This window comes from Galleria mellonella, unplaced genomic scaffold (genome assembly GCF_026898425.1).
Source record: "Galleria mellonella isolate WM207_F2 unplaced genomic scaffold, CSIRO_AGI_GalMel_v1 utg312, whole genome shotgun sequence".
Taxonomy (NCBI): Eukaryota; Metazoa; Arthropoda; class Insecta; order Lepidoptera; family Pyralidae; genus Galleria; species Galleria mellonella.
The window spans coordinates 7,497,921-7,521,564 of record NW_026442074.1 but is presented as its reverse complement, the minus strand read 5'-3'; the positions used below and the strand labels follow the sequence as shown (position 1 = coordinate 7,521,564).

At 32.9% G+C, this 23,644-nt stretch overlaps 1 protein-coding gene across 1 annotated transcript; it reads left to right on the top strand.

Annotated features, from left to right (window-relative positions):
* The first annotated feature begins 240 nt into the window (after window positions 1-240).
* On the top strand, window positions 241-18,037 carry LOC113522224 (probable ATP-dependent RNA helicase kurz). Its single transcript, XM_052896000.1, has 19 exons — window positions 241-447; window positions 1,354-1,536; window positions 2,036-2,213; window positions 2,477-2,971; window positions 3,633-3,848; window positions 4,310-4,551; window positions 5,106-5,252; window positions 6,326-6,475; window positions 7,085-7,250; window positions 7,593-7,812; window positions 8,229-8,457; window positions 8,954-9,079; window positions 9,457-9,597; window positions 10,589-10,744; window positions 11,980-12,175; window positions 13,163-13,387; window positions 14,095-14,236; window positions 15,327-15,529; window positions 17,907-18,037. Exons 1-19 carry the CDS (start codon window positions 373-375, stop codon window positions 17,981-17,983), a joined length of 3,567 nt encoding a protein of 1,188 aa, XP_052751960.1. The 5' UTR covers window positions 241-372; the 3' UTR covers window positions 17,984-18,037.
* The last annotated feature ends 5,607 nt before the right edge of the window (window positions 18,038-23,644 follow it).

The window sequence follows — 23,644 nt, the reverse complement described above, 5'->3', positions numbered from 1 at the left end:
GTAAATCCACTTCTCCACAGAGCATACAAAACATTATATTTAGTCTATGATATAAATTGTCTGTGATGTATGTGATTGCTATAAAGAGCATTCCACTTTAGTACAAAAACTATTTCAGCCCTAGATGATACTGACCGTCTATGAAAATATAAATAAAGTAACGACACTGCATATCAACTTATAAAATATACTTATAAAAAGCTTGTATCTAGGGTTGTTAAATTATATTTTAAAACATAATGGCGTCAGCCAGTTATAAAAAAAAAATGTCATAACAAAAGCACATGATTATAAATTATTGTTAATCCTTTCGTTGTCTAAGTTTTTAATTTGGATATTATCGAAAGAATATATTAATAAATTCATACCATAATGGGTAAATCAAGACATAATGCAAAGGCGAGAAAAGTTGTTAAAACGAATATTGACAACACAGAAACCAACGAGGTAATATATACCTGATGGTATCCACTGACCATAATTAATTTATAGGACATATTTCGGTGTAATAGACTTAATCCTTGGATGTTTATAATTAAATATATCATAAATTTAACCAAAATCTTGCTTAAAGTAATATTTCAAATAGTTTATCAAACCTGTAAATGTTTCAGCTAAAAAATCATTTGTAAACTTTTTATTTCAATACAATTTATATATTTAATATAATAATTTATATAGTAACGTCAACAAATACACCACCCTACAGTTAACTGAATAGAGACAATATATTGTTTGCTTGGGTACCTTTGTCCCATTCATGTTTCTACTGTTAAGCAGTTGTGTTTACATGGCTGTGTTTCGGTTTGAAGGATGGGATATGGCGTGAATTTACAGGGTACAGAGGAATAACACCTAAGTCCTCAGGAATGGCAACGAATGGGGGGTATCATGGGCGAAACAGTATACTCTGATATGTCCATGGTACTGCTCATATCTATAGGCGACGGTTACCACTTTCCATCAGACGGGCCGTCAGCTTGTTTGCCATTCTAAGTTGTATAAAAAACTGGGCACTGTGTGATGCAGGTTCTTTTTCAAACCACTGTTCTCTTTAGTAACATAAAGAGTGACTAAATTAGACATATTGAAACCAGTGTCAGTTTATAGAGATGTATGCATAGTCGGAGTGGATGTTTAGTATGAAAAAATTAAAGTAATTTGTAGCCATTTGTCTTTGCTTATGTTCAAAAGGAAATAAAAAGTATATTGACAAAAGAGAGACTATAATTGATGCCATATCTTTTGTGGATGTCGTTATCAACACTATAAATCCTATAAATGTATAATGTAGTAGCAAATATTATAAATGTACATATGTATAATATTGTATTATGTGAATTAATTTTTTAGATAAAAATTGATTTTGCTAATAATGAATATGGTACATCTGATGCCAGTAATTTATTGGTCTTGCCATCCAAGAAAAGGCAGACTAAGATTGTGCAAGAAAAAAAGGAAAAAACAAAATTCCTTTCAAAAGCTCAACGAAAACAACTCGAAAAAATTGTTGATAAGAAAAAGAAAAAAGAAAATGTAAGTATTTTAGATAAATTTATAAAGTTGTATCTTTTTATAGCATAGTAAAAGAAAATTTTGGGTGAGACTTTTGTGACTAAAGAATGTTATGTTAACCCAGTATATACATATAATATAATTGTAACTAGATGATGCTTTATATGAGGGATATTTACAGAAAATACATTAGGGGTTTTAATAATAAAAGCAATACAAGCCAAAACATTTATATTTTGTGTTTATGTCTGTCTGTATGTTTGTTTCGCCACCATGCAAAAACTACTGTACCAAATTGAAAGTGGTTTTAACAGTTGTGTTTCTGAAGTTTTATCTGAAAATGTGTATGTTTTATTTTGATATGCAATTTCGAAGTGGTTACCTATTACCAAAACCAACACAGGATATTGCGGACAGAAGCTTATATATATTTAATGCACTTGTATTATACTCATTATTTTATATTTTACTTTGCTTTACCATTAAATGTTATGTGTAAAAATGAATTTCTCTGTTTTAGCGAGCAGCTCTCTTAGAGTCACTGTCGCAAGTACAAGCATCACCAGATGAAGTGAAACAAATGACAGCTATATCTGCTGTGCAAACAATTGGCCTCAGGCAGTTGTCAAAGTTACAATTAGAAGCACCTGTGGAGAAAACAGAAATAGCAGTAAACAAGAAGTTTAGCAGTATCGCAGGTTGTATTTTGTTGTAAGCCCCTCAAGTCTGTTTCTATCAAATTGTATTTTTTTTATTTCTTAATGCTTTTTTTTTAAGAGGTAGGTATAAAAAAGTGAATATGGAGTGGTCTCTATCCATACAATTCTTAATTATTATATAAAAAAAAGTGTATTAAACTCTTAAGGAAAAAGAAGTTATGTGCTTCTTGCATACTTAATCCTATTAGTATTATTTATAATTCTTCTGATGAAATTATTCTATTTCTTATTTAATTGTACAGGAGCTAAAAAACGACTAAGACTCTTAAAAATGGACAATGCTGGTAAAACAAAGAAGAGTAAATATGATCCAAATGTTGTTGGACTTGAACAATCATCCAGTGAAGAAATTAGTTCAGAATCAGATGATGATGAACCAGTTGTTCTACAAAATAGAAATGAAGAAATTGTATTAGTGAAAAATGACATAGTAAATGATGAAAATAAAGTTCAAAATGTTGTAAAAGATATAAGGAAAGATATTACAACTACTAAAGATAATATAAAAGGGAAAGAAAAAAGTATATCTAAAAAAGTAAAAAAACATGAACTTAATACTATTGAGAATAAAGAGAAAGAGAAAAAGCCACTGCTTGAACATAAAACAGTTCATATAGAAGTGAAGAGAGATCCAAAAGTGCAAGTGGCGAGATTGAAGCTACCAATTTTGGGAGAAGAACAAAGAATTATGGAGTTGGTGAATGAGAATGAGTTCTTGATAGTGGCTGGTGAAACTGGTAAGTGAAAACTAGAAGGTCAAAATAAATATTACTTTATAACTTAAAGATACAACTTGGTTGAGATTGGAAGTAAAACTATTTCAATTGCCAAAAGAATTATATAGGAACCCCACATAAATCGACTTATCAAATTATTCATTATGTTCATACATAACACTGATGGTTACCAAGATCCACTTAATAAAGAATAGGTGTATCAATATTTAAAAAAAAAAAAAAAAACAACACAACAACTCTAAAATTAAGAAAATATGTCTTTGTATGACATTTACATGTTATATTGTTAAGATGTCTGTTGCATAATCTCTCTCCACAATGCACTTCCATTGTTCACATGTTTCTGGTCCCACATAACCTATATATAAAGACATATATTATTTATAGAGCTATATATTATACAAGTTTATTCTTTATATTATACATTTTTTTTAATTTTTAGAAAACTAAATTTAAATATTTCTTATTAATATGTACATTCCTTATATTAAGGATTATATGGTTACATGTGCTATAATAAAAAATATTTTCTTTTTTCTTCTGTATTTCTTATGTCTTAGGTGCATACCAATGTGTCATCTATTCTTATTCTTGTTATTGTATATTGTCTTCTTATAATTTTGTCTGCTTATTTCAATTCTTCATTGGCTTTTTTTTACAGGCAGCGGTAAAACAACACAGCTTCCCCAATTCCTTTACGAAGCGGGCTATGCTGAACACAAAATGATAGCAGTGACTGAACCTCGACGGGTTGCCACGGTCGCCATGGCGGCACGTGTCGGCCACGAGCTGGCGCTTAGTAGCAAGGAAGTTTCCTATCTAATGCGGTTTGAAGGAAATGTTACTAAGGACACCAAAATCAAGTTTATGACTGATGGTCAGTATACAAAATGGAATGGAAAGAGTTATATTAGACATCTATTAAATAGATATCGCAACTGCATGTAGGTTGCATATAAATATTTTATTCTAAATTAGGTATAATAAAGCCTATTCTGTCAAAGTAACTGATTTTGATTCTTATGTAAGAACTGCGAGTTCCAACATGACTTTAAATTATGCATTGTAAAATCTTTAAAATTTAGTTTAAAGATTTTACAATACATAATTTACAAATTGCATTACAGATTATATTTTTATAACAATAAATTTGTATTTTGTAAGCGTTATGTGGTTTACATAAAAAAAGTGTATTAAACTCCTCAATTTTTTGGTGAGGTTTATTTTTTTTATAACGCATGATAATGACACAATGTAAAGAGACAAAAGTTTTTTTTTTTAGACTGTTGCGGTGTAGGACTCAGCTTGTTTATTGAAATTTATTAATAAAAATTTCAGGTGTCCTTTTAAAAGAAATTCAATCAGATTTTCTACTGAGTAAATACTCAGTAGTGATTATCGATGAGGCCCACGAGAGAAGTGTTTACACCGATATATTACTTGGTTTGCTGTCCAGAATAGTACCGTTAAGAAGAAAGCGCGGGAATCCACTCAGATTGATCATTATGTCTGCCACATTGAGAATAGAAGACTTTACTGAGAATACCAGGTTGTTTAAAGAACCACCTCCTGTGATTAAAGTATGTATTTATATTATATATGCACTGGCTAAAATGTCCTGTCTAAATTCCAAATTTTTCTATCTGTAGAAACCTTAAACTACCTTAATCTCATTAGCTTCATAATATTAAAAAAATGCCAAATCTCTTTGTTTTTTAAATTTCGAATCTGGTTTTAGTAATGCAAAATGTAATATGGAAGCATTGTCTTTTTAGTTTGTCAACATATTTAAATGACTTGATGGGGTTTCGTTAGATTAGACTTAATTACTGACATAGGCAATAATCACGTTAATATAAAATCAATATTGCTATCAACTATCAAAATTAATAAAATTTTAAAATATATTAATATTAGAACTTTATTTCGAGGCTTTACTAGCGTAAATTATATAAATATATCCTATCTACTAGGTTAGAATGTAACCTATCTGTGTACCAAATTGAATTCAAATCTGTTCAGTAGATTTTGCGTGAAAGAGTAATAAACATCCATCTTTCTACCCATCCTTAAAATCGTTGTCATTTATAATATAATTTCAGTTTTATTAAAATTGTAACATCTTTGTATATAGATAGATTCAAGACAGTATCCCGTAACAATACATTTCAACAAGCACACTTACAGTGACTATTTGAAAGAAGCATTCAGAAAGACTGTCAAAATACACACAAGACTGCCTGAAGGAGGGATTCTTATATTTGTGACAGGTCAGCAAGAGGTATGCATCGATAATTGTTATTTTATATCGTCATCATTATCATACAGCCGTTATCTGTCTACTGTTACATAGACCGCCCCCATAAAGGGGGGTTTCGCCAATATTGGCCCCGCTTGACAGGCGAGTTGTCAACCGTAGTTAGCCTTTGATGATGTTTTAAGAGTGTCGCAGCTGCCTATCCCTCAGCTATTCCATTCCTTTAGTCGTCCCGTAGGACACCCACGGGAAAGAAAAGGGCGGCCCATTTTATGTCGGGATCACACGGCATGGAATGTGCCACTCCTACCTATTTTTAATATTATAATCTTTTTTATTTAATATTGATATTATATTTATCTTCACGTCAAGTTCCTTATAGAGTAGGCAGAGAGAACCGAATGTTAGAAGCGTCCAACGTTATAAACTATGTATTGTTTCATTCACTTTTTTAATTCATTTTATGCATACACACTAGCTCCAGAGACTTCTAACTCCTCCAAAATTGTTTGTATTTATTATAAGTTGACTATTCTATTTTATGGAGGAAATAATAAAGAGTATCTATCTATCAATCTATCTCCTCTGTATGTATAAATAGAATACTACATAATTATTATAAACTAACGATCTGGAATATAAAATTTTCCAAAATAATATATAACCTATGTTACTCGCTGATAATATAACTTCCTATGTATCTTTTCCATCATTTCAAATGTATTTTAATTTTCGAATACCTAAATGATAAAATTGTACAAGAACCGGACTGTAAATGGCAATAAATATGAACTAACTTAATTAGCCACTCACTGACTACTACGATACAGGCCTGCGAGCCTAGTGTAGTAATCACTGTATAATAAATTGTGCACCTGATTTTTAGCTACAATAAAGTTATTATTATTATTATTATAGGTGTAATAATTTTTAAAATCGGTAGAGTAGTTTTGATTTTATCCATTAAAAGGAACACGCAAATCTTTATAATTTTAGTATAGATTAAACCTTTGGTGATATCTGCATCGTTTCACTTTTGCGTTTGCTTGTAGTTTATATTTGTTAACATCAAATAAAAAAGCTTTGTATAATTTTAGGTGAAATATCTCGTACGTAAATTGAAGGCATCCTTTCCTTACCGCAAAGATGTGGACTATTCGAAGCTGATAACAAAGACGAAGCCGATTAACGAAGCTGATGCTGCCCTGGACTCGGAACCTGATGATATCGACTCTGATGATGATGAGGTACGATCATTGACTTTATTCGTTAATTCGCTTAGACATTTTAAAAAGTTATCCTAAAAGGCGAAGCTATACTTTATTTATCATTATTTATATGTGAAAATTTATAAGGCACTTTGCTTGGGTATGTAGAATTTTCAAAAATAATACAGCATATATTACTCGCGAACGATGTAGCTTTCTTCAAGTAAAAAAAATTTTAAAATCAGTAGTTTTTGAGTTTATCCAAATAATATTTTCTCTCTTTTTGCAATAATAGTATAAACAACATAGTCTAAATCTATTTTTAACATTTATTTAAAAAATTGTCAAATTAAACTATTGATTTTAGCTTTCTAATTGGAAAGTCACTCATCACAGATTGCTAAGGGGTAATTTTTTTATGACTTTCAATATATATATTTGTTATTACTGAAAAATCTCATAATTGGTATAATATTTACTTACCTGTTGCAAAGTAACCATAAGGTCGAAGATTGAGCTTATAGTACTATAAAAGGATGAGTATGAATAGGGATTTTGTTTTTCAACGGTTTTAGCATTGGAGCCCTAATTAATACAGGTGGAAATAAATTTTATTCTAATCTAGAATTTCCAAAATTCTATGTTAAGGTGGAGAAGGAAATGAAACGCGCCAAGAAAGCAAGAAGAAAAGCTAAGCAGAAAATCAAAACGTTACCAAAGATTAACTTGGATGACTATGACATGCCAGATGACGATGGACAAGCAGATCTCGTCGACAATGATGATGAGAGTGAAGGACACTTGAGTGACTCTGGTAAGATATATTTTCGTCATGATTTAAGCCTTTAATTACCCATTGTTGAAAATAATTCTTATATCTACTGACTTCCTGCAGCATTGGAGTCCCCTGTGTATTTCTAGTCCACCTGTAAATTAAAAGTAATTATTTTTTTATACAAATTTATCAAAGATAATTTTAAAAATGTTCTAAGATGGTCAGGTAGTAAGATTTAGGTATATTACTGCTGAACAAAAGCCTAAGGCATAAGGGGAGTTTTTCCAGTAGTTGTCACGCAATATTATATAATTAATTAATTAATTAATTAATATTATTTTCATAATTTAACAATATTTTTAAATGTATATATGTTTACAGATGCAGAAGAAGACACACTCACACCAACAATAAAGTCTTGCAGACAGCCTCTATGGGTTCTTCCTCTATACTCTATGCTCAGTTCCTCTAAGCAAGCCAAAGTGTTTGCACCACCTCCAGTTGGAGCGAGGCTATGCGTAGTTAGTACCGACGTCGCTGAAACATCCCTCACTATACCCGCTATAAAATACGTTGTCGACAGTGGGAAAAAGAAAATGCGGTTAGTAAACTAAACACTTTTTATATAATATCAAAGTACGAAGTCTTTATAGAGATAATATAGCCATAAAGATACGTTTTTGTCAGATTGTATTTTTGTATGCATATTATTGTACCGAACAATAAACAACTAACGTTGCAGGCGTCCATAGGCTACAGTGATCGTTTAAAAAATAAGAGATGATTTTGAAAATTTTATCTTTATGGGAGAAAACGGGATTGAAAATTTATATGGAATTTTGCCAGTTTAGAAGATAGTCACGTGAAATTTTAAAATTTGGCTCTTGTTTAAAACAAAAATTAATAAGTTCATTGGCTTTTGAAGAATTCTCCTCTAAAGAGGTGAAATAGGGGATGAAATTTGTATGGGACTTCTGTTATAAATAAAGTTAGAAGTATGAAAATATATGTATACAGCGTGTATGACCACGTGACCGGCGCGAGCGCATGGCGTATAGTGTGGACATCGCAGGCGAGCGCGGGGCAGCGGGCGGGACGCGCGGGACGAGTGGGCGCGGGGCACGCGTACCGGCTGTACAGCAGCGCTGTATTCCAGCACGATTGTCCGCCACACCATCCGCCCGACTTATGCCGCCGCCCAGTCGACGATCTCGTACTTGCCATGAAGTGCATGGGCATAGATAAGGTGAGTGGCAAGTTTTAATTTAATGTATGTATGAACATAAACTAGATAAATATGGATTTAGTATTGTTATATCAACCGTTAATTGTCCACTGCTCAACATAGGCCTTCCCTATAAAGGAAGTTTTGTCAATAATTGCCACGTTTGGCAGGCGGATTGGCGACCACAGTTAGCTTTTGGTGATGTTTTAAGAGGGACGTTGCTGCCCATCCCTCGACCATTAAGTTCTTTTAGTCGTCTCTTATAGCACCCACGGGAAGGGATGCCCTATTCTGTGTCGAGACCGTATAACGATATGAATATTTAGGACAAAATTGTATTGGGTGCCTGGCGAAGTGCACAAGCTTAGGAATAAAAATGTAAGTTAGTTTCTAAATTCTAGAAGCTATTTCTAGCCCTAGACGACTGTGGTCTGTCATGAGAGTATCTTGAGTACACTACAATTTCAATAAAAAATCATTTAGTGAGTAATTATTTAAAGAGACTAATATTTTTTAGGTGGTGAATTTTCCATTCCCGACTGCACCGGATAGAATGCAACTCAGGCTAGCGGAAAAGCGTCTTGAAACACTCGGTATCTTGGAAAAACCCGAAGTAAAGAAGAAGAAAGTGGATGATGATGATGTAAGTACGACCAATTTAATTTCTGTGTTTATTGTTTTTTAGAGGTTAAAGTGAATAATTATTATTTGAGATTACGAGCTTCATCTTACTCCATGTTATCACTTAAAATTAGGTGAAATTGATCAAACGCGTTCGAATTTAATAATAAACGCCACTCTTTGTATGTGCTACCGCTTTTACAAAGGATTGTGTTTTGAGGAATTGATTGGAATGATGCCCACAGCGACCTTTTATCATCGCATCGCTCGTTATCGACAGGGAATTTATCTTCACATGCTATAACCTAAAATGGTTACGTACAGTGTGGTTTCACATTCTATTTACTATGAAGTTCCTACGCATTCGAAATAAAAATAATTATTGCTTTCAATTTGCAGATGTTAAAGGTGACGCCGTTAGGTAAAGCTGTATCGGCATTCCCCTTGTTGCCTCGATATGGAAAAATGCTAGCACTCAGTCATCAACAGAATCTCTTATCTTATACTATTGCCCTGGTATCAGCTCTTACAGTACCTGAGGTAAATATGTCAATTATTGTTTATAAGTACTACTAAAATTTTTTATATTATGATTGATGATTTGTGATGAATGATTGATGAAATGATGATAATGACTGATTGATTATGATTTTTGATGCTTAATTAGTATTTAGTGTTTTTGTTTATATATTTACCAGACGGGAGACTTTGTACAAAAGTCGTTTTCTTGGGGACCATCTGTCCCATTCATGTTTGTACCATGAAGCAGTTATGTTTGTATGGTTGTGTTTCTGTTTGAAGGGTGGGATATGGCAATGAATTTACAGGGTACAGAAGAATAACACCTGAGTTCTCAGGAATGGTAATGTGTGGGGAGTATCATGGGTGAAGTATACTCTGTTATGTCCGTGGTACTGCTCATGCCCATAGGCGACGGTTACCACTTTCCATCAGGTGGGCCGTTAGCTTGTATGCCATTGTAAGTTGCATAAAAAAATTATATATATATACTTATAAAAGTTATACTTTTGCATTTTAATTATCTTCAAGTCACACTGTTTGTCTAATTCGTGAGCTAGGATACTTTGTATCATGAGAAATATAAGTAATTCATCGAAGTTCCGGGAGAACAAGTCAAGACTGTCAGTGTGATCTTTTCTGGTATTTTTTGGTTTTTGACAAATTTACTACTGTAATCTTTTGGAGTGAATCAAAAAGGGTATCAATCTAACTATCCCCAGACTCGAGCCAACATTCTCTATATTGGCTCGAGTCTGAGATAGTTACCTTTATTGTCTTGACTGAGCCCTATCACTACCATAGCGTCGTTGAATAATTATAATAATATTAGGATGTTCTTAACTCTCCAACCATCGTTAGTTTGGGACCTCTCTCTGCTGTCGGTGGTCAAAACTTAGATAAAAGGTTGTTGTAGCATTTTGTATTAAAAAAAAAAAAATAATTGGTGAGCATAAAATAGATAAATAATAATAAAATACTTTATTATCTTTACAATTATATCAATATTCAGGTAATGAGTGGAAAACCGGACAGCTGGCCCGCAACTGGTCATACGCTCTTGTTGGGTGATCCCGGAGTACTGCTTCGAGCTGTTGGCGCCGCGGAGTATGCATACGTCAAAGGCGAGGAGGAATTGTTCTGCGCTAAATATGGAATTAGAGAAAAGGTGTGAGCATGAAAACTGATATAGGACTTTTGATGAATGTTCTCACATTAAACACATATATGTATTTTTTTAATGGATGGTAATGGAATGGTAACCTCGCCTATCGATATGCACTGGCGGGGCACCAGTGAGGGATGATTGGTGAGGATGAAGCAGGTCAGTTAGCCTACCATGACGAATATAACGATAAATCAATCCTGATGGTTTCCAGGAGGAACCACGGGGAGGTCGACCTGACAGGGTATATTGCTAGCAATAGGGTTACTAATCCCTATTACTAACAATCCCTTATACCCCTACATATATGTATTGTTACTGTTAATGGAATCAGCTCGGTGCCTGCTACTATGTATCCGTGACATGTGACACCTCTAGAGTTGCAGGCATTCATAGTTTACAGTGATCGTTTACCATCAGACGGACTGTATGCTTGTTTGCCACCTTTGTGGTATAAAAATCCGTGGATTTCAGAAAAGGAGACATCAATGAATTGAACAACATGTAGATGGGGTATTAAGATAAAACATTCTCCTTTTTAATATTAGATCTTTTCTTATATTAGATTTTAGATAGGTCAGGAATATAACAGCGAAAACTGCATCTAATTTGGTGCGGTAGTTTTTGCGTAAGTCCCGAACTGACATACAGACAGACAAGCATACATAGTTTATAAAAATTATTGTTTTGGTTTTCATTGTTCTTATTAAGACCCCTAATATAGATTTTTCTTAAATATCTCCTATGTACTACAGACATCGTCTAGTTACAATTTTATTATATTAGTAATATAGTAAGAATAAACATTTGCTATTATTAACTATTGATATTCGTGTTTCTGCTCTTATCTCGGCTGTTTTTCTTCATCTCTGTTTGTTTTTATCTCAGTATTTCTTTACGCCATAGTTTCTTTTACACAGTCTATCCCTATCTTTTTCTCTCTCTGCCTCTTTTAATTTTTTTCATAACATTTTTTATAAATTAGGTACAGTTTTCCTTTTATATGTCATGTGCTCTGATTTACGTGACATTATATGCATGAAATTTTAATTGAACATTTGAAAAATAATCATTATATTGTTTGATTTTTTTTTTATATTTTGAATTGCATTAGTATATTACTATTAAAATATTTTATTACAAACAATTTTAGGTGTTTACAATGTATAAGATACATAACTTACGTTACATTGCATTAGAAGGGTACAATTAAAAAAATCTTTTACTAACACTTCCAGGCTATCAAGGAAATCCGAAAGCTGCGCAAACAATTGACATCAGAGATTAATCTCAGCGTCGCAGGGGTGGACGTAACAATAGATCCTGAGATGAAACCTCCGAACGATAATCAAGCCAGACTGTTACGGCAATTGGTGCTTAGTGGACTGGGTGATCAAGTTGGCAGGAAAATTGGACTGGACGAGGTCAAGGAAGGTGAGTGAAGGAATTCATGATGTAGAATTAGAATTATTTGCTAGAATAAGGTACATTTTTATAAGTGTTTATTTTTATCAGAGGGAGTCTTTGTATAAAAGTCGTTTGCTTGGGCACCTCTGTCCCATTCGTGTCTCTACTATGAAGTACTTGTTTGCATGGCTGTGTTTCGGTTTGAAGGGTAAGATATGACAGTGAATTTACAGAGTACAGAGGAATAACACTAATATAATTATTATATTTCGAAGTATCAACTTCGTCAATCTTAAAACATCACCAAAAGTCTAACTGTGGTTATCAACCCGCTTGCCAAGCGTGACAACTACGGGCAAAATTGCCCTAAAATGGGGGAGGCCTATGTTCAGCATTCGACAGACAATAGCTGATATGATGATGAAACTAATACAAAATCTACTATTTATATTACCAAGTAAAACTAAATAGTGCACATAAGAATAAAGTAATTTATTAGTAAAATCTGTTGATAATATCAAATTCTTCTTAATCATACAAATATACAAGAACTATCTATCTATCCTATTTAAGAGCTGCGCTCTTGTTGGTGGAGCTCTTGCCACTCACTACGATTTTCAGCGAGTCTCTTCACCTCTTGATTCGACACGACACCAACTCCTTCCTTGATCTGCTTGATGTAACTATGTCTCGGTCTCCCTCTTCCCCTCCTTCCTTCTATCTTACCTTCTATTATAATGTTCATAAGTTCGTCGTGTCGTATCAAGTGTCCCAACATTTTTCCCTTCTGTCCTCAATAGTTCTAATAATTTGTCTTTTTTCCTTAACCCTAAGTAGGAACTTCTCATTGCTAATTCGATCCCTCTAGCTAATTTTCTCCATCCTTCTCCAGCACCACTTTTCAAAGGCTAATATATAAGATACATAAGATATAAGATACAATATATAAGATAGAATACTAATATATAAGAACTAGGAATGCCTAATATAGTTTATACTTTATAATTTTTACAGGCGAAGACAAACGTAAATTTAAATACGCGTACCACTGCGGCGAGTTAGAAGAACCGGTGCACCTACATTCGGAGTCTATTCTCCGCAAGACAATACCAGAATGGGTGGTGTATCAAGAGTTGTACGAGACCGGTGCTGAGGAGCGACGGAAGATGGTCATGAGGAATGTGACGGCCATAGAGCCTGAGTGGCTGCCGGTCTACGTGCCACAGTTGTGCAATTTGGGTAAGTACTTTTTTTTTTTAAATACTGTAGTTACAAATTCAGTCTCTTTACAGAAAGTGCAATTTTTTTCATAATTATTTTTAGGTAGTTAGCTCCATTACAAATAAAAAAAAAAAAACTAAAGTTCTACCTTGACAAAATTAGTATGCAACCAAAACGCGACTTACAATAAACTAAGAAGACGTTTAAGTATTACGCAAAGCAAGTTTTGAAGATTTTTATCTTCCCTCTTCCCCTTGTAACGCGCTGTAACACTTTTCTGTACTCCCTCCCCCTCTTAAAACGTTACGTAACACCCAAATGACCAGTTTTACCTAAAAGTCACAACAACAAATTCCCCGTAAATCAAATAAAAAACGGTTGCCAATTTGGGAGATTTTAATTCCCCAGTTTTTTATTTAAATAAAAAGCAATGTTATGTAACGAATTGTTTGAACCTCCTGCCGCTACTGTAATATATCTTAACGTTTTACAAGACCCAAAATTGTGTTATGTAATACTTGAACACCGCCTAATATATATAAAAAAAGGATGTTGCGTAACATATAAAAAAGCGGGGTTCATTTCAGAACCTGTTCTTTAAAATTTATTAAAAAAAAAATATATTTTATGAATGACAATTTATATCTTTGTGACTAAAAATTAGATATCAATGGTTAGAATGCTTGTTTTGTAACTACGTATAGATACGACATTTTCAACTACAGGTGAACCCTTATCCGACCCAGAGCCGAGATATGACGAGAAGTCGGGACGTGTAAAATGCCATTTTAAAGGAACGTTCGGTAAATCCGGGTGGGAGTTGCCCACCGTTGAGATTGATTATCCGGAAAAAATAGAAAGATACAGGTAAGCTTATATTTTTGACTTTAGTAATTTACTTTTATTTTGTAATCTAACTAGCTATGTTTCGAGGCTATATCTGTGTGACGGCCATTATAAGGATAGACTGACTGGATTAAAAAGTGATCTGTTATTGGTGTTGAATGACATATACTATGTACAATGCCGTAAAAAAATAACAATCTCAAAATTGTTACCGATATATTGTAATATTTTACTGAACAAATTTTTTTATGCAACTTAAAATAGCAAACAAGTTGACGGCCCACCTGATGGAAAGTGATAGCCGTCGCCTATAGACATGAGCAGTACCATGGACATAACAGAGTATACTGTTTTGTCTATGATACTCCCCATTTGTGTTCATTCCTGAGGACTCAAGTGTTATTCCTCTTATTAGGCTCTCTATATATTAGGCTCTGAGTATCGATCTAATATTATAATATATCTAAAAATGCCTTGTTTAGAGGTGAAACACGTGTCGCAACATGTGTGAACAAAATGGCAGTCGTAGATTGATGACTCATATAGAGGTTGCAGAACTTCTGGTAGTAACAGACGTCATACACATACGGTAGCGGAATTTAAAAAAAATCATAATTGAATAAACAGTAATATTATAATTTCACATTTACAATATTGGTAACGATTTTGAAATTTTTATTATTAGAAAACTCTCCTGAGAGCTGACACTCACGACTATTTACATATTTAAGACTAGCTCTATTACGCGGCTTTACCCGCGTGAGTCAGTACATAAACTATCCTATTTGCTAAATTAGGATATAAGCTACCCATGTACCAAATTAAATTCAAATACGTTTAGTAGTTTATGTGTGAAAGAGTAACAAACATCTATCCATCCATAGCTTAAAACTTTTGCATTTATTGTATTAAAATTATTGTGTTCAACAAAATATTTAACTAAAATCTTGGCAGTCTATTACATAAAGAAATTAAAATATAATAATCGTCAACACTTTTTCGCTTTGAAAATAACGCATTTAATTCATTTATTTTCTCTTTCGGGTTAGGTATAAATACTACTATGAAAACCTGTACTCTATACAGCATTAAAACATGTCTATTTTTACAGATGGTTCGCTCGTTTCCTATTAGAAGGAGTTGTGTTCCCGAAACTACGTAAATACACAGCGTCCTTACTCTCTCCGCCGTCCACGATGGTTAAAAGCTGGGCAAAGCTGCAGCCTAGAACAGAAATTTTATTGAAAGCCTTAATAATGAAGAGGGTAGGAACTAGAGATGCTTTGCAAGAAATTTGGAAAGAGCAGTCGAATTGTAAGTAAACTATAAAGTAACCGATATATTAATAAACTAGTGATCCGGCCCGGCTTCGTACGGGTAGATAGAATTTAAAAAATTGGCATATAGGCTTACGTTACTCACTGATAAACATAGAGTTTTATAGGAGAAAGAATTTTTAAAATCAGTTAAGTAGTTTTTGACTTTGTCCTTTACAAACAACAATAAATTATTTTCTCTTTATAATATTAGAATAGATCATAGATACAGCCGCGTGGTCCCGGCATAGAATAGGCCACTCCTTTCCTTTCCTGTGGGGGGGGGGGGGGTCGTAAGAGGCGACTAAGGGAACTTAAAGGTAGAGAGAAGGGCAGCAGTCCCTCTTAAAACATCACTAAAACCCTAACTGCGGTTGCCAACCCGCCTGCCAATTACTGGTAAACCTCCCCCTATGGGGAAGGCTTATGTTCAGCAGTAGATAGTTATTGGTTGAAACAATGATAAATTATAGATAATCTTTTCAATTTTATGTAAAAATCATAACTTAGAAATAAGAAGCTATTGTATTGTATTGTAAAATCTTTATTGTACATAATTCGTATTGAATATATTAAATTATTTAATATACAAAGGCATATATCTCTCATAAAGGGATCTCTTACAGTCAACCTTTTAGAAGCTGAAAGAAAACTGTAGAATATATAAGGGTAATAACCGTACAGATAAAGATAAACTAAATAATACCCAGTGAAAAATTGAATATATAATACAAGAAAAGCAGGTCTATATACCTACTTAGAAAATAGGCACACGTAAAATATAATTTCTGATGTCTTATAATAACATTAGGAACCATTCACATCTATATCATAGATAAGTACAGGATCATAGACAGTCGGTGAAGTCTATGGTACTGTTCATATCTATAGGTGACGATTTCCAATTTCGATTGGGTGAGCTGTGTGCTTTACATTTCAAGGTGTATAAAAGATATCATATTTATAAATAGATAACTGTCTCAGGCTCTCAAATATCCAATATTGTAGATTCATATTAGCCAGACAAAGAGTAGCAATGACCTTTTTTACATTCATTTGGAAATATATATATATATTTTTCACATTATAATATTATATATTTAAGTGATTCAGGAATATATTGATAAATAGTTTGAACAGCTGAGTAAATTTCGTGTGACTTATACTGTATGTTGTTGCTACTTGGAATTTATGTCTTCAGAATGACATTAAATCCAATGTTATCAAAAGTACAACGATCCTTCCTTTTTGAAGAGGAAGTAAGATTATTTTAAGGACAACTTATATATACATATATCTATAGTACTTGACGAAACCGTTTATTTCAAATATTTATTTATAATACTTTAATAAATATAGTCTCCGTAAAAAAATACTTATATGATGTTTTGAGTGAATTGTGAGGTCAATTCAACAAGAAGTACAGTATAATTAATACTGTACGGAGTAATACTATTGAAATGTTATACAATGTAGAAATAAAAAAAAAATTATAATTGAAACATTTATATAATTATTTATCTATGGCAGCAACTATGTTATATTAAGAAATAATAGAATTTAATTGTGCCTCCGATCAAACTGTTTATAATTACTCCTCTCCATCCAAAGGTTGCTTGGAAGAGATCGCTTTTAGCAATAAGGTCGCTCATTGTTTTCTCATTGTGATTATTTCTTGTAATTGTTTACATTTATAATAAGTTTACTATTGTAATCTTTTGGAGGACACAATAAAGAGTATCTATGTCTAATTAACAGGGATGTAATGATATGATCGTAGCCTACGTCCATTTTCATGTCAAATATTATGACGATTACTAAGCGATTAACGCGACAGTAAGCGGTAACAAACTCCCTTGGACTCTATACATATATACATACATATGTGACACACCTGTCTCCCATTAGGGTAGGTAAAAACAATGAAAAGTAAAAAGTAAATATACAAATACAAGTCTATTTACCACAGGGAGACTTTGTACAAATGTCGATTGCTTGGGTACCTTTATCCCATTCGTGTTTCAATCGTGAAGCAGTTGTGTTTGCATGGCTGTGTTTCGGTTTGAAGGGTGGGATATGGCGTGAATTTACTGGGTACAGAGGAATAACACCTGAGTTCTCAGGAATGGCAACGCATGGGGGATATCATAGGCAAAACAGTATACTCTGTTATGTCCATGGTTCTACTCATGTCTATAGGCGACGGTTACCACTTTCCATCAGGTGGGTCGTCAGCTTGTTTACCATTCTAAGTTGTATAAAAAAAAAATATTTTTATTTCAATTCATTTTACTATATATACTTAATAACTGCAGGCTATCTTGAGATAGAATAGGTTTAGGTTAATAGTGTAATTAATAATTTATTTGTTACAGATTTATTGAATGAATATTTGAAATGGCTGCCAGAGTCAGCGCATAACGAAGCAACTTTGTATTGGCCTCCTTTGTGATAATGATATTATGAATTATTGTAAATATTGTAAATAAATTCCTTTGTTATTATACATTGTAACTTTTTTAATCATTATCACTACCACCACCACCACCACCACCACGTTAGATAAATTAACAAAGTAATACCAATGAAGTTAAATAATATTATTATATAGGTAATTTATGAAATAAAAAATTATATATATTTAGACAAATTTTTATTTACGGTTTTTAAGAGATAGGAATTAACGCGATCATTTAGATTTATTCTCGTCTCTAACCATAACTCATTAACTATGCATCGTGAAAGTCTTAAAAGTTTTTTTTATAATTTATTTAAATGATATCATATCTATTTTCTTTGGATTCTGTTTCTTTCAACATTAATAAATAGGAATAAAGTTTACTTTGGCAACTGTACCAAATGTTTATAGATGAAAATTTTTTTTATTTATGTGAGCATAGATGAATTGCCGTCCTTTATTTAGGTAATCGAGACGATAACAAATGTTTCATAAATATGTCATTAATTAACTTTAAAATTCTCTTCTCGGTCATTGTATCCTTCTACCTATAATTGGAAGGGATGTATTTGTAGGCTGTCAAGATGACGATCGCCAACACATCGTAAATTGCTCTGATGGCGACCCTCACCTTTGGACTACATCACCTGTTTACTATCAGGGGTGTTGTCACTTTGACTAGTTTCTATAAAAAAAAATCAATATAAAACAAAGACTTTATTACGTTGTATTATTTAGTATTCTATATATGTGCCTATTCAGATGTCATTATCATGAAAATTATTAAGACATACAAAAACGTGGCTGTGATAACCTCCGTGGTAAATAATTTTGGGAAGTCCCAACCATAGATTTGTACAGTGATAGAGAAAAATTTAGTCCCCACTGTAAACATTATTAAGATTAATAGTCTGCAGGAGATAGAATTATGGAACAGATCTGTGTGTGTCTAAGTGGCATCACTTATAAATTACACCAAAATTTGGGTCGATAAAGACTTGGACATGCATATGGACATGAGGTGTGCCAAAATAACACCAAAATACATCTTTAAGAAGAACTTCAAAGATGTACTTTATACCACAGAGATAAGAGTGGGAACATGGCCTGCAATCTCTAAATTAGAATGACCTATATTGGTATACGGATGGCTCCAAATGGTAACAGGTAAATGAAATCTTTTCAAGTGAAAACGAACTAAATCAAAGCACAGGGAAATACTCGACTGTTTTTCAAACAGAAATGTATGCTATTGCCACCTGTGCAGCTATGAATCTAGATAATAATTTAAAAAACAAAAATATATTTTAAGTGACAGTCAAGCGACTATCAAAGTACTTGTATCAACAAGGGTATATTCAGGGTTAATCTTAAATAATATTTAAAACCTAAATAATTTGGGCAGGCATAATAGGGTTAATTTGGTATGAGTCCCTGGACATTTCTGCCGAAAAAAGGTCTTCCTAAGAGACTACACATATGTAGGTACTACAGTATGAATAGTCTCTTAGGAAGACCTTTGAAGAAACCCATAAGGTTTATAAGAAAAGGTGTATTAAGGTTTCTTCAGGGTTGCAACGTGCACGTGACATCCTTATTATTGCAGATGTCCAAAGGCTACAGTGACTGTTTACTGTTTGCCTCCTTCGTGATATAAAAAAAAAATGACACTTTCCAGATCAGTGTACACGAGTCAGTGGTTTTTCTTATAGATATGGAAAATCCAATTAACAAGTGAGAAGTCAAACAGAATTAATTTGATGTAATTTATTATTATTATTTCAGCCATTAACTGTCCATTGCTGAATATAAGCCTTTCCCATAAGAGTTTTGCAAGTAGTTTCCACGCTTGGTAGGTGGGTTGGCAACTGCTGTTAGGCTTCTAAAAATGTTTTTAGAGAGACGTTGCTGTCCATCCCTCGCCCTCACTTAGCCGCCTCCTACGATACTCACGGGAAAGGAAGGGGTGGCCCATTCAATGCCAGCGCACACACGGCGGAGAGAATATTATATCCTGAAATTTTGCCTAATTTATTTTTTCGCTTTAGTAACTAATAAGTTTTTTTAAGAACTAGATTTATCGTAGGTAGGTATCTATTTTTTTTTATAATAATGCTTTCTTATAAAGTTGACAAAATACCGCTATGTATTTTACTTGTAAGTATTGTACTGTACTTGACTTGGAGTACAGCTGTGCGTAAATTTTTAATAACATATTGACTTTTTTGAGTAGATAAATCGAATGGTATGCCTTTTCCTATGCGGTTTACTTTGTCGGGGCACTAGTAGAGGATGAAATGATTCAGTTGCCAATTCAAAAGGAATTGGATTGGATTGAAGGATTTCCAATCCCTTCTTCCGCATATTGTGCTCGATTCTGAGCTGCTATTTTACTAAACTTTTTTCTTAACCTAATATTTTAATTTGATAGATATTTGACCTTTATAAACTAGATAGCCGTAAAGGTTCCGGCATAGAATAGACCACCCCTTCCTTGTTTGTGGGTGTCGTAAGAGGCGATTAAGGGAGGTTATGGTAGAGGGATAGGCAGCAGTGTCTTTCTTAAAATATCACCAAAAGCCAAACTGTGGTTGCCATTCCGCATGCCAAGTGTGGCAACTACTGGCAAAACCCTATTTATGGGGGTGGCTATGTTTAGCAGTGGACAGTCAAGAGCTGATACAATAAACCAGGTTTATAATAATTTTGATTAAATGTATTAGAAATTTAGGTTATATTATTCCTAAGCATAAAAATGTTGATGCGATATCAGATTGAAATTTCCATTTTAGAGATTGGTTTAAAGGAATGGAATCTCAAAATCGACCTTAGTGACTGAGAGAAATGGTATTTTTGTAATATATCTATTCTGTGGTAATGGGGTTTTACTACCCTATTACTAGCCATGTACTTTATCAGCTCGATTTCTACGAGGTTTCTCCTGGAAACTATCATGGTTAATTCTTGTAGAGTTCGTCAGGATGGGCTAACTGACCTGCTTTCATCTTTACCTCATCATCATCATCATCTCTCACTGGTATATCGATAGCGCAGGCGGAGGTTACCATTACATTTTCACCCACTGAAAAAAAAAACTTCATTTACTTAAATTAATATATTGATTGATTATAAGTAGGTAGGTACAAATATATTTTAGAATCTTGGATATTTAAATATTATGAATAATAAGTAAGATGAAATGAATAATATCTCCACTTCTTATCATTTTCTGATAAACCTAGTACTAGTGAGGTCATAGTATGTTGCAAAATATGATTTCTATTTGAGTTGTTTTTGGTAATATGTGTAGAATCTCTTTGATGATGGAAATCCCGTAATTCTTAAAAGTTATTACCTACTGATTTATTAATTAAAAAGTCAGTTGCAGACAGTGAGTAAATTATATACTTATTTATTTTTTTTAAACTAAAAAGAATATAAGAATGTTTTCAATTTTAATATATATATATATATATATATATATATATATATATATATATATATATATATATATATATATATATATATATATATATATTAAATTGACATTTAAAAACTACTAATATTATAAACGTAAAAGTTTGTATATGAAAATTTGTATGTTAGTTACGAAATCACGCCTAAACGGCTGAACGGATTTGAATGAAATTTGGTACATGCGTAGGTTATATTTTACACATTTGGTATTTTATATGCAGGCAAAGCCGCGGAAAATGAATTAGTCTATTATAAGTATATAGACACATAGATATTATGTGCCTTGTCTAGGAGGAGGTCGTTACAAACTGTATGTCTATGCAGGGTCGTCACTTCATTATTAGTAAGTACCACGTAAGTTATTTATTCAAAGACAAATTTATTTAGCTGTTATTCAAATTAATAAAAGTACATTACTTTTCAATTTTGACAAAGTGAACGACGTACTTCCTTCCACGTATGTACCTGTATCTATAGCAATTATATAATACTAGTGACCCGCCCCGGTTTTGCACGGGTGCAATGCTGATATTAAATATACCTAACTACTACAGAATGCCCTTATAAGTAATGTTTATTGCTTTTTGTCATTAGACAATACAAACATGATAAAGTGGAACGCCGGCCACGCCGGTACCGCTGCACCGCTATGTCCTTGCATTTTAAATCTGTAATATTTTCGGAAATATTCATTTAAATTACAAGCTGTAAAGGGTTTTTTTTTATAGGTGAAAATGGTATGGTAACCCCGCCTGCGCTAACGGTATACGCTTGCGGAGCACCAGTAAAGGGTGATAGATGAGAATGAAAACAGGCCAGTCCATCATGATGAATTCATCAGAAATTAACTATGATAGTTTCCAGGGAAAACCGTGAGGAGGTCGACCTGGTTGGGTATATTGCTAGCAATGGGATTCTCAGTCTCCATTACTAACAATCCCGTTCCCCCCGCTGTAAAGAGTTATATTAATCCATATTAAATGGACAATATGTACTTAAGACTTACATGTATTTAAGGTATAAGGTATAAAAATTTATGCTATATTGCTTAAAATCACCTCGTAAATAAGCCAATTTTTCCCGTAAAATGTAAAGGATAAAAAATAGTTATTGTGGGATATCCTTAAGAGATAGACATATACCATCGCGGATTTTTTTCTTGACCATTTTAAGGTGTACAATACTGTAGTATATTATTTTGGTTTATCTCGTAGGGTTCAGCCAGTGTTTGCAATGTAAGCGCAAAAAATGTTTTCATTTTCGACATCACATTAGAAACCTCTAAATTTATCAGTGTTTCTCTGCAATATTATGCATGTATTATACATATAAACCTTCTTCTTAAATCACTCTATCTATTTAAAAACCGCTTCAAAATCCGTTGAGTAGTTTTAAAGATTTAAGCATACATAGGGACGGACAGACAGCGACAACGACTTTGTTTTATACTATGTAGTGATGATGATGATAGGCACTTACAACTTTATATACTTAAGACGACTCTCGGTTAAAAGAGATCATCAAAATCGTTACGATAATTGTATCATTAAATACTTTTCGGTCCAATGAATATTCTAATATTATTAATTCTAACCAGGTCGACCTCCTCGCGGTTCTCCCTGGAAACTATCATGGTTAATTCCTGATGAATTCATCATGATGGGCTAATTGGCCTGTTTTCATTCTCATCTATCACCCTTCACTGGTGCTCCGCCAGCGTATCCCGTTAGCGCAGGCGAGGTTACCATACCATTTTCACCCATAAAAAAAATATTATATATATATATATATATATATATATATATATATATATATATATATATATATATATATATATATATATATATATATATATATGATACAAAATATCATAGTTTTTAGAAATAACAACACTAAGTATCTACCATGGAGGTCACTGTACATTTTATGCTGTCCATGTTAATATATCAACGGAATGGTTGTTAGTTTTCGTCAAGCAGTAAGCCATTAACTTATTTGCCAGTCCGTGTTGCATAAAAAATATCCATTTTATACTTAATATTTTACTTGGTAAAAAAATTTGTATCTGGACGATGCCAGCACATGGGAGATATTTCAGAAAAAGTTAATATGAAGAGTTTAACTGCCGCATTCAGAGAGGTTCATAAAATTAATACTAATGAGATATTAGTAATTGAT